This window comes from Oreochromis aureus, linkage group 6 (assembly GCF_013358895.1).
Source record: "Oreochromis aureus strain Israel breed Guangdong linkage group 6, ZZ_aureus, whole genome shotgun sequence".
Lineage (NCBI taxonomy): Eukaryota > Metazoa > Chordata > Actinopteri > Cichliformes > Cichlidae > Oreochromis > Oreochromis aureus.
In genome coordinates this window covers 26,659,902-26,676,873 of record NC_052947.1, presented here as the reverse complement: position 1 = coordinate 26,676,873, position 16,972 = coordinate 26,659,902, and the positions used below count along the sequence as shown (strand labels likewise).

The following is a 16,972-nucleotide window of genomic DNA, read 5'->3' as shown; positions in this document are numbered from 1 at the left end:
CTCAGGAAAGTCAGAAAGCTTGGGGTGAAGAAAAAGGTAGCTGGATAGAGGAAAGGATCTTGGCCAGATGTAGCAGTGTGTCTGGGAGATGATGCAGACCTGTTCCTGTAAGCTGTGCTTAGTAATTTGTGGCTTTGTCACTGTTTTTTTCCTCCCTAATCCCAATCAAATGTATGTTCCCAAAAAGGAAAATGAAATCATACATTAAAAGAAACATAAGTTTACTCAGTTTTTATTGAATAATTGAAGACCCTTCAGGGGCAAACAGGAATCAGTGTTTTGGGTCAGAAAATTATCTTTGTTATCATCTTCCTTTCTGGTGTTGTATTTCGAGGCATTCAAAGCCAGGTGGGATCTTTAGTACATGAACTTCCTAATGTTCTGAGAGTGGACAACAAAATGAGACCCTTATGTCTCCATCAAGAGAGGACATTATTCTGCCTGCTGTGTAATTTCATAAATCTATCAAAATACTTGTTACTTTAAAACCTGTGGCTTTTGTTCTGTGACAGCCACAGTTTCATTATGTGTGAACACTGAGCGGCACGGCTTCCACTTTTAGAAAGAAAGAGAGTATTGGGTTTCTGTGCGGGATTTCCGTAGTGGTTGACGGGAAATTAAATTAACTCGGTGTCCTTAAAACAAACAAGGTCAATGAAAAAATAAAGAGTGGAGAGATCACAAATAAAGATACAGAGAAAAAAGAAACACATGAGTTAGGTTTAAGGAAAAGAATAACGGGCTCGTGTTTAGGCTGCTGCCATGGCCGGTGACCTCATTGGAAATGACACCTCTCCTGCCAGCACAGGGGATTTTGTATTTTACACGGTCTCGGTCACAGCACAATAGGCAAGTTGTGAGTGTGTTCTCAGCGAGATCGGGATGTCCAGCCATAATGATTTTACAAATGATGGTATCATCAACTTGATCTGTATGAAATGCCAACATACCAACGGAAGGATTTTTCAACATCGCTGCTGAAATACTGTTGGGCTTCATAAATCAGCTGCAGGACGTTAAGACAAAAAACCTGCACCGAGAGGTCAAACTATTTTCTGAAGCCATTTCCATTAGATTAAGTTTAAGTGGCCTATTTGATAATTATAGTCAATTTTCCTGGCCCACAATCATCTTGTAGCTGAGTCGCCCTCCTGCCAGTGCAAATATAAAAGAATATCAACAGTCTCAAAATCACAATGGGGTAATATTATTCTTGACATAAATTACACAAGCACTTACATTTGTGTTCTTTGGATTGAAACGTGGAGGGGAACAAAAGCCTTTTTTTGTCAGTCCCTTATACTGAAAGGTTGTGATCCTCTTTTTTTTAACAGTCTCCTCCTCCACTCAGACATTAGCTGTGTTTTATAAATTTATTTAGCATGCATGCATACTGTTAAAATTTCTGTATTTGATTAATTAGTCCATGCCTTATATTTAGCATCGACACTGTATGGGAGGCATCATTCTGAGAATCGTCATTCAGAGTGCAAGAACGTTTAGCTGAACCAAAAGATGGCAGGAGTTCTGAGTATTGCAGCTGCACAACATCATTTAACTTCCTTTAACCTTTCTTGTTAGAGGGAGCATCAATAACTCCTCAATTTTAGAAAATACCGCTTACCTGCTGTTTGAGTTCCTCTCCGCTAAAATAAAAAAAGTGGCACAATACTCAGTTTACTCCCTGTATGTTGTCCGTTTGCTTGCTCTGGGAAATGCCAGTTCCCCCTTTCACTAATTACCTTCTACCAATGACTAATTTACAATGAGGTTTTGGATTTCTGAATCAGAAAGTTGTTTTTTTTACCTCCGTCTCCACTTCCCAAATGTGTCCTTCCTGTCTGAGTCAGAAGTGCCACAACTGGTTATGGAAGATATGAAATGCTTCAGTTTTTGTTAGAAAACAATTTCCTGTAGGAAAAACTCAAAGGGCTCCGGTTCCAGCAGTGCAGTTAAACAAGTGGAAGTATGTCATAGGTGTCAAACTCTGGCCCGCGGGCCAAATTTGGCCCGCAGCCTAATTACATTTGGCCCGCGAAGCCATACCAAATTACTGTTAATGCTGGCCTACTGGTATTATACAGCTAATATATATATTGTTTAGTATTAAGCTTTGCTTGTTCCATATTCAGTTTTTCAGCAGAACTTGTTTGAGTCCATAAGAAAAGATTCATTCTTATATCTGGAGGAAGATTTTTTTTCAATAAATATTAATGTTGGCCCGCGACTTTGTTCCAGGTTTGAATTTTGGCCCACTGTGTATTTGAGTTTGACACCCCTGAAGTATGTAAATGTGTTTGTGTACAAGCACACGTTCATGCCTGTGTGCACAAGGGCCTTTTCCCAGTTTTGTATGGCAGAGAAGTGCAGTAAATGTGGTTCTGGAAACAGTACAGTAAAAATATCTCTGCCCCATCAGTGTCAGAACCAATCGGCATGGACCAAACCAGCTGACACACTGCTTTAACACAGAACCCATCTGCTGTATCTGCCGAAGCATGACTCACTAATAATGAACATCACAGTAAAGTGACCGTGTGCATCCGTAAAAATCCGTTTTTTAACTTTACATAAACATATAAACGCAGCGCTATTGTCCAGTGTTGCTTAGACAGATTGTTGCTTTTTGAGCTGGATGTAAAATAAATCTGAATTTTAACAACTGAATGCAATTATATTAAAATGCACTGTCATAACAAAAAGATGTGTAAATGCTAAAATGATCAGCAAATGAGCAAAGATTTAATGATGAAAGGACAATAAAGTGCAAAAAAAGTAGCAATTTCTTGCACCAAGGGAGTGGCACTCCAATTTCGTTGTACCCTGTACAATGACAATAAAGGCTATTCTATTCTATTCTACAGTTAGCAGAGACACATAAGTTAAGTATTATAACTTTTATTATAGCCTTTTTTAAGTTAAAAAAAAACATTACTTTTAATTCCTCAAGTATTACCACAATATATATTATTCTTTTAGGCCTATTGTTTGCCCTTATTGCAAATAATAGCTTTTTATATAAATTATATCATGTCATTCCTGTGGCTCTATATATATTCACATAATTATAGGGGCTGAAACTGGACAGAGCACTTTTTACTTGTTTTAAAGATCCTGTCAGGGAGAAGGAAAATCTGGAGTGACTTTGAGCTGCAGTGGAAAATAATACTAAATCTGTTGGATTTGCATTCATAGCATCATATTCTTGAAGGTCCTCTATTGTTATGACTCACAATAGCAGAGTTTCAAATTGAGATCTGAATTCTTTTCTGACACAAGTGATGCATATGCATGCACACACACTTGACACATTGTGATCCATTTGATCCTCTCCTTCTCTTCTAATAATTCAAAACTATTTGGCCTCCTTGCTTGCCTGCATTTACTGTAACTGTTCATGCACTCACATAGTTTCACAAGGCAATCATATTCATATTAAGCATATGATTAAAATGTGTTCTATACTAATAAGTCTGAAAGATTGTAGGGGATTGTATCCAGCTACAAAATTGCAGATCATTGCTAATGACTGTTCATTTATCATATTCTCCAGCATGTAGGTAGCTTTGAAGTTGAGTTTGTCAGTCACCGGCGTTCCCCGTCCATCACAGACTCACACAAGCTGCAGATTGTTAGTCATGCTTCTCCAGGCCCGATAATAGGCACAGGTCATCTTGTTCACATTGGTTCTCTATCATTTATCCAGTTTTTCTGCCACAGGCTAGAAAAATCTGTTTCTTTATGAGATCATCTCTCCACATTCAGCTCTGCTTTCTCCTGCTTCTTCCAAGAAAAACACCTGAGCTGGGGTAAAAGTAATGCTTGTTGCTGGCTTCACAGTCCATTTGTGACCCACAGTCGACCAAGCAAAGTATATGGCTGAAGTAAAGCCAGGCAGCTACAGCGACAAATTATTTTCCACCGGCACATTGATGGGTTAAAGAATTAGAACGACGTTGAGGAATTCAGGTTAAAGTTCAAAGCGTGTCATTTTGAAGATGGATGAGAGCTGAGGACAATAAATGTGTCACAGAAGTGAAGGAGCTGGCTTTCCGTGACTATCCCACTCATTCCCTCCTCTGGAGAGGAGACTGTGCTTTAGTTGATGGCAAGAAATCAAAAATGTACAGTGTGCGTATGCAGACACAGAAATGCTCAGGCAAAATCTTCAGGTACACTTCTTTCATCAACCTGCCTGCATGCTGCTGCCCACCTTTGAGCCTAGGTGTACTTACCAAGACGATTAGTAGCAATAACTTCTGATTTGCTTTTGCTAAGGCTGTTTCTATGATTAGACACTTTGACAGGCTCAAGATCACTGCTTAGCTTATATACTGTATGCAAACAATCACAAACTGCTCTAAATGCACCCACCCATGTCCTTGCAAAGGTACATAGATAGACAGTTTGAATTCTACTGTAACTGCAGATTGTTAAATATACTGCTATTTTCCATAGCAGTTTTTCAATGAAATTATTCTTCAGGTTTTAGCCAGCCAGCTTGTGTGTATGCGGTGCCCTTTTCCACTGCAACTAAAATATGTCAGTTAACAAGACAGCTTGGAGAAGTCCTGCAAAATGTTACAAAAAAAAAATACTACTGCAGTGCTTTTAAATTTGATAAACAAATCAGCTCCGTAGTCAAGGGATCTTTTTATCATCTACGGATTTTAGCTAAAGTCAAGTCCTATCTGTGCAGGAACGATCTAGAAAGGGTGGTCCATGCTTTTATCACTTCACGGCTGGACTACTGTAACTCCCTTTATGCTGGTTTAGATCGTTCCTGTTTGCATCGCCTCCAACTGGTGCAGAACGCTGCTGCTCGCATGCTGACCGGTTCCAAAAAGAGAGACCACATCACTCCGGTCCTCTGCTCTCTCCACTGGCTCCCAGTTGCTTTTAGGATTGATTTTAAAATTTTACTGCTGGTTTTTAAGGTTCTTAACGGCACTGCACCTCCTTACCTGGCAGAGCTTCTTAGCATTTACTGCCCCAGGAGATCTTTGAGGTCAGCAGACTTGATGCTTTTAGATGTTCCCAGGTACAGATTAAAGACTAGGGGAGAGAGGGCTTTTGCTGTGGCTGCACCCAGACTGTGGAACAGTCTACCCCCTCACATCAGATTCTCCACAAGCCTAGGAACTTTTAAAACTGCTCTTAAAACTCACCTATTTTCACTGGCTTTTAGCAAGGTTTAACCTATTGTTTTTAATTTACTGTTTTATTTGTGAGGCATTTTATGTACCTGTGTTTTATAGTATTTTATATTTGAATTTTATTGTACAGCACTTTGGTCAGCCTCGGTTGTTTTTAAATGTGCTTTCTAAATAAATTTGACTTGACTTGACTTGACAAACTGCAAAAGCAGGTTATGAAAGGACCGCTAAGACAATTTTCTTTCCTACTCCAACCTGGTCTTGAGCCGAAACCTGCCCCCTGACAGTGCTACGTGTTAGTAACTGACAGGTTTTAAAAGAGGTCAGACAGCCAAGCAGTGGAGCTCCAATTTATTCTGAGGTTCAACAGGAGGGACAAACACAAAGGGATGAGAGGAATGGGGAACAGGAGGCAACGGTGTTTTACTTTAAGATTTATTTCTTTTACATTCCATCTCTCCACTCCTCTACTCCCTTTCTGTTACTAGAGCACTAGAGGATTTCCTCTCCTCTCCTCTCCATCTCCTCTCCTCTGTTTGACCACTGAACTAAAGTCATTTTCATGGCTTATAAATTTTATAGAGAAATTTGTCACTAATGACATCTGCAGCAGAGAATGCCTGGTTTTCCCCACAGGAAAGCGAAGCAAGGTGAAGAGGGGAGACATTGCACAGTTCAAGTGGTAGCCTAGTAATGCTGACTTCACAAAGGAATGTGTGTGTGTGTGTGTGTGTGTGTGTGTGTGTGTGTGTGTGTGTGTGTGTGTGTGTGTGTGTGTGTGTGTGTGTGTGTAGGTGAAAGCTTGCCCACCTGCTTAGCATGGCCATGCCGCTGCAATTGCTAATTAGCATATAGTTGAGCAGAGCTTCCATTTAGCATTGATTTCCATTTCTGTGCAAATATTAGAGCAAAAATGTCCATTTTGGCTTAAATTTACCAAATAAACACTTGCTCCTAAGTCAGGGAGAATGACAGGTCCTTAAAGTGCTCGTGTAAAATCTCCAGACAGCTGTAGAGTGGACCTTCTGGTGATATTTTTGCCAACTGTTGCTTCCAAAGTCAATAATGAACTTTTAGTGTCAACAAAGGATGACGTTAAAAAGGCAAAAGGATCCAGAAAACCACTTGTATCAATAATTCCCATCATATTTTTAAATGTTTACCCAGCAGAAAGAAATCTAAATCTAGCTTATCCCTACCCCAGCACTCATCCACTTACACTTAAGCAAGGCGGAGCCGATGCAAAATGGGAGTGCTTTCCAAATGAAGGTAGTGAACGTCACCCTGGGGCTACTCTTCACATGCTGTAAATAAAAAATGCATCTGAAGGGGGAAAAAAGTAACCAAATAAGAAAGAAAAAGAAAGAGTGGGGACATGGGACTGCTGACAATGGAACAAACGCTCTCTGTGTTTTCAGCCTAAAGAGCCAAACCAGCTTATCTAATCTGTAAAGCATCTAACTTCAAACACCATTTATTTTACTCATCTAACAGTCACCAATCAGTGTTGGCCAAATGTATTCTGTTATAAGATGATGGGTTTAAAATCTTTAGTTGACATTGTTGGAAGACAAAGATGACTTTAATTGCAGAGGTTGTGGGATTAGCATGAATCACAGCTATGGAGTTAGCCTTGTGTAAACTCTGTCTTATTGTCTAACACTGACAGCACCAGCCCATCCCTGTCAGCCTCAGGGCCAGCAACGCACAAGACGACCTGCCAGGAGTTATATGAACCCAAAACACTATGGATCTGCTAGTCCCATAGAAACCAAACTCACTAAGTAAACAGACTGGAGGTGATGTTTGACATGAGCAGGGAGAGCCTTTGTTTTGGGAAGATTTGGAGATCTGTCTCGCCTGTTTCCTATGCCTTAGTGGAGTTTGTAGATGTGTGATGCTTCTAGTGAAGGAGACAGGGCTGGATAATGGCTGGATGTAAAACAACAGAGAGCAAGACTGGGGAGAAAGGTTATTATGCTTGGCTTTGACAGCCAGGTGACAAGGAGCTGTACTGTGGTTTCAAACCATTGCACAACTGATTTACAGCTAATACTTGAGAAGGAGCTAAGACTCAAACAGTTCACACTGTGATTATCAGATCAGACAGTGATGGCGGAAAGAAACATCAGGCACTTGTTTCAATAATCCACGCTTACTTTGTAAGGGAAACATTGCTTCATCAGTCAAACACAATACATTTATACACTATTCCCACTCATGGCCTTTCAATAAAAACTCAACAGCTCTCTTAAGTGAGCCCAGCGATTTTTGGTCTTCCTGATACAGGAACTGTAAATCCAGTTAGTTCCAATCATCATCACGCTCAGGAGAAATCTTTTGCTATCGTGCCACTACATCCGTTCACACATGGGGCTCCTGAATATAGAGGTCATATGGCTCTGCCAACGTTATCAGTTCAGGTTGTTCCTTAAAGACTTAATGTCTACGAGAAACATACAGAACACATTCACTGTTTAAGCTATCTAAGCAACAGTTCGGTACTGTTGGACTATATTGTGATATCGCACAGCGGATCGCTGTCTGGACTCAGCCAAAGTTTATGTAGATACTGCTTTCAGCATTGCATTACTCCTAAAGCTGTCAGGCCCTTATGCTATTAAGACAGCTGCTCTTAGTGGGTATTGTTCAGCCGGGAGCTATGGAGACCTGACAGGGCCCAAGAATCTTTATTCATCCTAAAAGGCCTTTCACCACTATGGAGCTGAATAGGACCTGCCAATGTCATCCTCCACCCATGGCATTTTTATGGCATAGCTGACATATACACAACGCACTCTCGTCAGCCCCTCTGTGGCTCAACCCAGGGTCCTTTTATTCCCGCACTGTATGTCAGCTGTTGTTTTCCCATAGACACAAACTGAAGGAGATCTTTTCCAGGCAACGCCACTTTATCTGGGAATTACGCAAACACTCACTTGGAGACACACATTTTACCGGCGATGGACGCAAAAATAAAGACAGACTGGAAGAGAGAATCTCTCTCATGGAAGCGTGCGCGCTTACACTCGCGCGTGCACGCGTACCTTCTCACACACGCTTTCTGCTCCACGCACACCGCTCAGACAAAAGATCCTTGATTACTCAGCAAATGGATGCACCACTGATCACAGGGTAGCCCTTTTACAAACTGGTCTATTATGCAGTCTCAGCGTGGGGTGGAAGTGTTGCAGGGGCCTGAGGCAGTGTGGCTTTGGAGGGTGAAAAACTGTGTGTGTGTACGTGTGTGTGTGTTAATGTGAAAGTGCGCGCACACGCATCGAGGCTGAGAAGTGCTCCCATGCTGCGCTGCCTAACGAGAGGGCAGGTCAGCCATTAAATGGGCACTAATGCGGGAAATTGGAGGCCATTAGGCCTTTCTTTGTTGTTGTGGTTCTGTGTGGCTAGTTAGACTCTTGAAAAAGGAAAGGCCTTATTAGCCCCCACATGCAGACAGCGAGTGAATATATGGGCCATTTAGCTCAGCATGCAGCGGGCTGGCCTAGCGCTGCTGTACGCTGCTATAGAGCGTAAGGCCACGTGTACACAAATGAAATGAAATGCATTTAAAATTTGGGGGATTTTTTTTTCAGTTGCATTTGTTTCATTTGTATTTTGTATTTAAAAATCAGCAGAAAGAAATTTGTTCCGTAACCGTTTTCTCTTCAGTGCAAACATAACTGAATGAATATTGGTCCGTTTTGACGGACTACAGTTTTAGGACAAATTTAAAGAAAAATCAGTGATAGTGTCATATCTGTGTTTTATTTGTGTTCCTTTTTCTTAAAAAAAAAAAAAATACAACAGGTAATAAGCTTTATTTGTGATACAGAGTGCAGAGGGAAACTTAACAGGAGAGAACGTAGTTACTGGAATTATTAAAGTATACAACATACAAAATATCAGACACGATGGTTTGTAACTACATTTCCATTAAAGAAGTCTATTTAATAAAATAAGCCCAAGTTTACAATTTAAGTCAAGAAAATAAAAACTTTATCTTCTTATATTATATTTCTAGAACTGACTTTTAATGTAGTATACTAGATCTGGGAGGAGAGCTGGATAGAGAACTGTAATAATAATGGATTGCATTTATACAGCACTTTTCGAGACCCTCAAAGCACTTTACAATTCCACTATTCATTCACGCTCACATTCACACACTGGTGGAGGCAAGCTACTGTTGTAGCCACAGCTGCCCTGGGGCAGACTGACAGAAGTATAGTTCTACTCTTTTTGGTAGTATTTACCTCAATCTACTGTAAATCCATAGCTTAATACTGACCTTCACTCCACTGCTAATAGCATCATGAGGGACTCAAACACACCAGTTCTCACAGCTCTTTAGTTGCATCTTTCAGTTAAGCTACATTTTATCGCACAGTGACAGAACTGGTACCATGCTCTCCATGCTCGCGCCCTGAGTTGCAAAACTTACGCTAAAAAAACATTAAAACTAAAAACCATATATGTTAAATAATGGAATAAAGAAAGGACAGATAAATAAACAGGTTGACTGAAAAGCGGTCTGACAAGGTTACGGCTGCTTGACAGCAGATGGAATCCGTCCACTGGAAATCAGTCCACACTGCATTTTTAATCTGCCTTTGATAAATCTGCAGGACTGATGAATATTCTGTATGACCTGATCTCAATTAGTCAAGTCTCCTCAAGTTAGGCCTGCAAGTAGCAGCGGCAACAGCAGCAGACTGATCTCTTCCCATCCCTCTGTCCGCCTTATTTTTTCTTTTCTCAGGCACTTTCTTTCTCTTCTCATCTATATATATTTTTTCCTTTAAAAAAAATTTCTTTCACCCTTAGTACATGCAGCGTATGAGGCAAAGCGCTTGTTAAAAATACTGAAACTGGGCCTCCTTTGGGGAAGGCAGAGATCCAGAGTTTAGTTAGGGGTTATTAGAGACACAGTGAAGAGGGCCAGAGGGCTCACAGGGGGCTAAAGTGCTGCGGCTAATTGGCTGCAATAAAGGAATTAAATTAGCCTGATATAATCTCTGCAGCGGGCGCCTCACTCTCCCATCCATAACTTCTTCCCACTCGCCTGCACGCACGCTCCATCACCCTAGTTCCATGGCATTCCCAGGGTGCTTCACACCATACATGAACATCAAACAGGTCCGCACACACAAAACCATCAACTCCCTCACACATTGCACCCTTCCTTTTCATTATTAGTGCTTCCTCTCATTCAGAGAGGAGATTTTTTTCCGATTTTTTTTCTCAACACATCACCCTGTAGAGATTTGCAACTCCGTGTTGCAGTGAGAAGTGTTTTGAGTCATTTTCTATTTGTCATAATGGACTTTTTATCCCAGTTTTAAAACCTCAGTATGAAACATTTGCTGATTTCATAAAGAAAACCAAAAGAAAACGACAGACTTCTCATGCCTACAAGAACATAATTTACAGGTTACTACCAATATGTGTAGAAACGTGTTTATTTTTTCAAAAAGCACCTAACCCCATTGTGGCACAGTCTAAAATAATAAATATTCTTTATGGCATGATTGTTTCTGTATCCAAAGAGAACTTCAAACGCTGAGTTTAGTATGTCTGTCATCTCGGTGTCTTAAAACACTCTCATTTAATTCTGTTTTTATTTAGTAATTCCTGCCTTTACCCTGCCCGTGCCTGGATCAACAGGCACAAGATAAAAAGGAGAACTGATGTAATGCATAGAAAACTAAATAAACACTTGAACCAGATACTGAAAACAGGATACAATTAAAATGACTGTAGTGCAAACACGTCTTTATAAGCTTACATGTAACCAGCAGTATTTGTAGTACTTGTTGGCTACAGATTAAATGTAAATATTTCTGTGACTGCACATCACACATTGTTTTGTTGAACACTTATGATAGTGGGGTTTTTTTTTTAAAGTGAAATTCTTTCATTGTTTTGGGAGAAACAGCGGCTGTCGGTGGATCAGCGATGGGTGATTCACTCTTTGTAGGAAAATTCCACCATCAGGAAATCTTCATTTGTCTCCACACAAACGCGGGTGCTGCTGGAGTTACCTGTCACTAACCTAATGCCTTTAAATCACACTTTGCTGCAACAATACAAACCAGGATTCAATTCAGCTGCAAAACAATTGTGACGTCTGTGCTGAAACCCCAGACATCGCAGCATAATAGCAGCTTTGTTTTTCTTTTGACATATTTCTATAAGCACAAGGATGCCAAGTATCCTTCAGCTTACAGTAACATTTTTGCGGCTGCTGTCTGTTAACAGTCAGTACAGCCATACGCATGCCTGAGCTCATTCACCCCCACTTACTTAAACTACATTTATTCAAATATACTGTACAAATATTTACATGTCAACGATGAATATTTCCCATTCAATTATTATTTCTACTCTGCTGCAGTTTAGAGCTGTATTATTCTTTTAACTCTACTACATCTTTGATAGTTTTGTAGTTATGTTACAAATTAAGCAACATATTATTTAATATACAGAACCATATCTGGTACAGCTCTGCCCGCTGCCCCAGTAAATCCCATAATGCATCTTTAAGCAAATTTAAGGGTAAATGCTTTTCTGCCATATTAACCTGACCTCCACATTAAGACATATTGTATTTGTCAAAAAGAAAAAAAGCAGTACTTATACTAACTTATTTGACATCTTATTATCCTTTAGTCCATCAAAAACATATTATGGTTAAAGATGAATATCCAGGTAGAATAGCATTGATTATATTAAACTAGGACACCATGTGGCTCTATTTGATTTCAGTGACATACGTGACAAGCAGTGACCCTGCCAAGCTTTTGTAGCTTGTGTGTTATAAGGGTGAAGGAGCAGGCAAACACTGTGGATCCAGAAACAGCATGTTTCTATATATGTGTATGTTTTAAGTTTGTGAGAGAAAATTGTGCGTTACATGCTGCCATCATAGAGTTTAATGCACACTACAGTGCAGGGCTTGTAGCAAGTTGTTCAGCGTACTTGGGGAAAATATTTTCAGTGATAAGTTTTTGTGAACTTTAGGCTTTTTTTCCTTAAACTTTTTCACACCAAAGTCAAAGAGAGAGTACGAAAGGCCAGTATTTTTCCGTTCTGTCTTAGGGTTGGGTTAGAAGTTAATCTGATTACTTTTGGGTCATCCATAGGATTAAAAGTAAACTGTTCATGTGTGGACTCCCCTTGGTGTTTGTTTGAGAGTGGGGCAAAGAATAGCAGACCTCCGGCTGCTCCCCTGCTTGCATGCAGTGGTGTTGGGTTTTGGTTTGCTGGATCTGTTTAGGGTATGAATTGGGTGAGAGAAGGAGCAGGTAGGCTGGAATCATTTTAGACCAGTGGAAATGATATATATATTATTAGATATAGGTAGATAGATAGATAGACAGATAAATAGATAGATAGATAGATAGATAGATAGATAGATAGATAGATAGATAGATAGATAGATAGATAGATAGATAGATAGATAGATAGATATCTCTCTCTATATATATGATGTGTGGATGGGACATTAGAAATCTAACAATATTGTACAAAAAAGTGTAACCAGTGTTTCCTTTTCACAATTTTCTTAGCCGCTTATTCTTCCTAATGTGTCTTTACAGTTGTGGTAATGAGCAGCCAGCAGCTTTAGTCGATTTGGAGTGAAAGTGGCAGAAATCACTTGCTTGAGTGTCTCTTTACAACAAATCATTGCTGTGACCAACATTGCTCAATTACCAGGCTTATCGTGAGTATGATGAGCTTAACCTCAACCTCCAGCTCTGTTGCTTGAAATTTCCCTCTAATTAGCAGCAGGAAGGCTGTCTAAGTACTTCTATGAGACTGAGGTCAGTTGATGGAGGCTGGGAACCACTCAAAGAAACTAATTAGCCAACTTTCCAAAACACACACAGACAGTGGAAGTGCAGGAAACAGCAGCATCGAATAAACAAATCAATTTCCTGCTAAATTCTACAGTTGAAGGTTAAAAGTTTGTAAGAGATGCAACATTTAAATGCAGCTTTTTGTCATTTGAAATAGTCATGGCTCACTCTATGGGAGGTGTTGAAAGACTGTAGGCAAGCTTAGCTTCATCCAGCTAATTCAGTTACACTTGTTTAAAAGGTATCACTTCACACTTCTTTTTACTGCTCACCTGGGGGCGGTTACAGGCGACTACAGACTCGCTATCCAGACTGAAGCAATTAGCTTGATTGAAAACAGGCCAAAGTTGTTCTATAAGGTAAAAGTAGTATTTACTAACACTGCTTATTAAAAAGAACAAAACAATACAATTTTTATTTGTGTTAGATATCGTCCAAATCACTACTAGAGGCATAAAATTGGCTTTTTTCCTGTCTGTAAAAAAACTGTGATGGCTAAATAACAGACATAACTTTGTGGGACTCCTGATAAGCTCATGCCAGGCAGCAATTTTTAGCTTGTCTATGCTTGATGATATAATTTTGAAAACAGTAAGCGCAGATCAACCACTCTTTCTAAGTTGAGGGTCATTGAAGAAGCGCTGTGAACATACTTACATCAGTCCCGGAGAGTATAAAGGTTTAGATGGGCATTCATCTGTGATAATCTCTTATGAAGTATAATATCTCACAGCTCAACCCTACTATAACCAACATGCCCTTTGGTACAAATGGGCAAATTCTCTGGGGGGGCTGTGTTCAGAAAGGGTGTGAAACTATCCAGCTCAAGGATTTCAACACAGAGACGCAGATCATTTGAGAGACTTCTAAAAAGCCTATAATTTAATCCATTGTGTATTTATATGTTGTAGCTAAAAAAAACATTTAGTCATAAAAGGTCTTTGAATGGATGCTTTATGCATTTTCATCTCTCAACACGTTTTCATCACAACATTTCAGCATGCGTATAGACACCCAGTACTGGGTTGGTTCCAACTGTGGACTTCACGGGTTATTGAATGAAGTCAGTAAGTAAAGACATGAACAGGTGTAAATCTAGCTCAAGGCAATAATAAAACATCATATCTGGGACACAAATATAGTTCTCAATAAGATAAGTAAGCTTGGAGAACAAAGACTATTTAAACAGATTGAAGAAAATATCTTTAATTGCTATTAAATGTCTTGGAAATATTACCATCTTCTAGTATTGTGATAATTCTTCTTTTTTTAGATTACTTTTAAAATGGGATCAATCTGAGTAAGTTTTATGACAAAAATGATAAAGCAGGGATGGTCAACGAGCAAAAAAAAAGCATGACTAATTAAACCGGTGCCATCCTGGAAGCAAAGCCACCAATAGTCACTACTGATAAGACACTAAGATATGTATGTGTGTGTTTTAGATATTGTAATTAGGTCCTTGGAGTGGAGAGAAGAAGTCTCAGAGGTCCCAGACATGTTCAGAAATGTACACACACTGAGCATACCAGTGAGAAATCTGGTCGAGGGAAGCCGAGGGAAGTAAGCCCTCAGCCTTCTTCCGTTATGACAGGTAGATGATAGCGCGAGCTGTCAGTGCAGAAGCACGCGGACAGATGAATCAACCATGGGACATAGTTGGATCCAGATAACCCCCTTTAGCTACACGCACACTGTACCGTGTAGAACCGCACACAGTCGTGCCACAAACTGTATCAGAAGTGCTGCGGTTAATAATGCATGAATGTGTCTGTGGTGGAGGAGGACTGGTGTCTCGGACGGCCGGCCCTAATGAAGTTGGGCATGTCTGCCTCACTCTGCTGCCAGAAAGTCATGAATAAACATTAGCCGGCTAATTAAACTCAGCACTGGCAACTGTACTCATCAGTAAACAAGAGGCAGAGAGGGGTCTCGCACATACTTGCAGGGATTTGCATGTAATAGAGAAATGGTAATACAAGCTTTTCACTTTCTAACTAGTACAGTATGGACTCTGGAGAGGACCTTTAGGAAAAGAAAAAGGCTGTGCAGAATATTTGATCAAGAGAGGTAGACTAACCCTAACTCTAGCAAATAGATTAAAAAAAACTGTCTTAAATCACAAAATATACTGAAACAGTAATAATAATGAAAATGGAAAATGTGCATTAGATATAATGTAATGATCTGTTCAGTAAAACATCTAATTGCATTAATTTAATCTGTTTGCGTTCTGTTGTGTTTCCCCCACAGCCTGCAACTGTAACCTTCACGCCCGAAGGTGTCGTTTCAACATGGAGCTCTACAAACTGTCGGGGAGGAAGAGCGGAGGAGTCTGCCTCAACTGTCGCCACAACACGGCAGGTCGCCACTGCCACTATTGCAAGGAGGGTTACTACAGAGACCTGTCGAAACCGATCTCACATAGAAAAGCCTGCAAAGGTACAGGGCTCTGTTTGTCTTCTATTTTGGAAGTGAACGGGGCTCGGATTGATCAAGAGTCCCTTGGCTTTCATACAGTGTGTACTGAACATAGAAGCCAATGTTAACATTATGATATACGCTGCTTTTTTAAGAGTGGATTTTATATAAAGGCAGGAACAAGAGGATTTGTGGTCTTCACGTTCCAAAGCGTGTCTCACCCTCATCTTCCTCTGTCAGCGAAGATGAGTTGGGGGTCTTTTGGGATTGTGGAGGTCGCGACGGTGGTGGTGGTGGTGGTGGTGGTATGGGCGGGTCGGGCTGGGAGTTCCCTCGTCGACGCTGAGTTATTTGGCTTAGTTCGCGCTGGGGTGAGGGGATGACAGGACAAGAAAAACAAACAGAGCTGAGGTGTGAAGTGATCCTCGGTGCGAGTCAAAGACTAATGAGAACCCAGGGAGACTGGTTCAAGTGCTGCAAAACGAAGTGAAAAGAGAGCAGGAAACAAAGCAAAAAGTCAAGACCAGAAGGATGGCAGGAGAATGAAAGATGGGAGGGAGGGAGGACTGATGGGTTAGAAGAAGAGGACGAGAGGAAGGGGACACACCCCTACGCAGGTGTGCTCACTACTCACTGCTGGATGAATCGCATGCCATCGGCCCTCACCGTAGCTAATAAGGGTCAAAGACAGAGAGGTGGTGGAGGCGGAGGAAGAAGTGACGGTGACTGAAAAGAGAGAGAGTATGTTTTCTCACTTCTGCTATAGCTCCAGGGAAAGATAACAGGAACTGAATCCCTGTGCAAACAGGCCCAGAGTCACCTCAGATTTACTCTGTATGGATAAAGCATCTACGCTTATACACTGAAATACAAGCAAACCTGTTGGAGGGTTTCAGAGCGCTCTGAAAGAGAGCGAAGGAAGCGCTATCTATCTGTGTGCTGACAGTTTGAGCCACAGTTTTCTTATATCATTCAACAGAAATGAAAAAAAAAGTAACCACCCATTTGTTAGTTTAAGAGGGAGCATGTCTATAAAGCATCAAACATCTTTAAAAAACATGTTGAGATGAAACAATGGCGTGTAAAGTTGTGTTGGAGTCAGCTGCGCTCATTACGAATACAAACGACACCACTGATGAAAGATATTTGTCCTCAGCGTCTGCTCGTTTCTCAGTATTGACCATAAAACCTTGGAGAACGTGCACTTTTCCGTGTTGACATGCTTCATGCTGCTGCAACAAAAACATTTACTGACCTAATGCAAAAGAACGTCACAGATGTTTCACTCAGTCACATTAAATTCCTGTCATTCAGCAACCGCATCGAGCACATTTTCTTCCCCGCGCAAAGACAAATTAATAACAAAGGCCTCTAGAAATGCTGGAAGTAATTCCCCGCCTCGAGTCACTCATGACCAATATTCCTCAAGTGATTTTAACACCTTCCATGGCTTCGGGCCCATTCTCCGGTCGGCCAGGAATGCAAACACGCATTCATCACGACAGGACGTTTTGTGTCGTTTAACCCCTATCTGCT

The 16,972-nt window shown here is 40.6% G+C and overlaps 1 protein-coding gene and 1 long non-coding RNA gene across 4 annotated transcripts in view; one reads left to right on the top strand and one right to left on the bottom strand.

The window, feature by feature from the left end:
* Nucleotides 1-16,972, top strand: part of ntn1a (netrin 1a) — a 59,015-nt gene that overhangs the window by 15,110 nt on the left and 26,933 nt on the right. For both annotated transcript variants that reach the window (XM_031728051.2, XM_031728043.2), the window contains exon 3: nucleotides 15,269-15,457. In XM_031728051.2, coding sequence (XP_031583911.1) covers nucleotides 15,269-15,457 — 189 coding nt within the window. The remainder of the gene's footprint in view (nucleotides 1-15,268; nucleotides 15,458-16,972) is intronic.
* Nucleotides 1-16,972, bottom strand: part of LOC120440468 — a 39,293-nt gene that overhangs the window by 14,551 nt on the left and 7,770 nt on the right. The gene's annotated exons all lie outside the window — the stretch shown is intronic.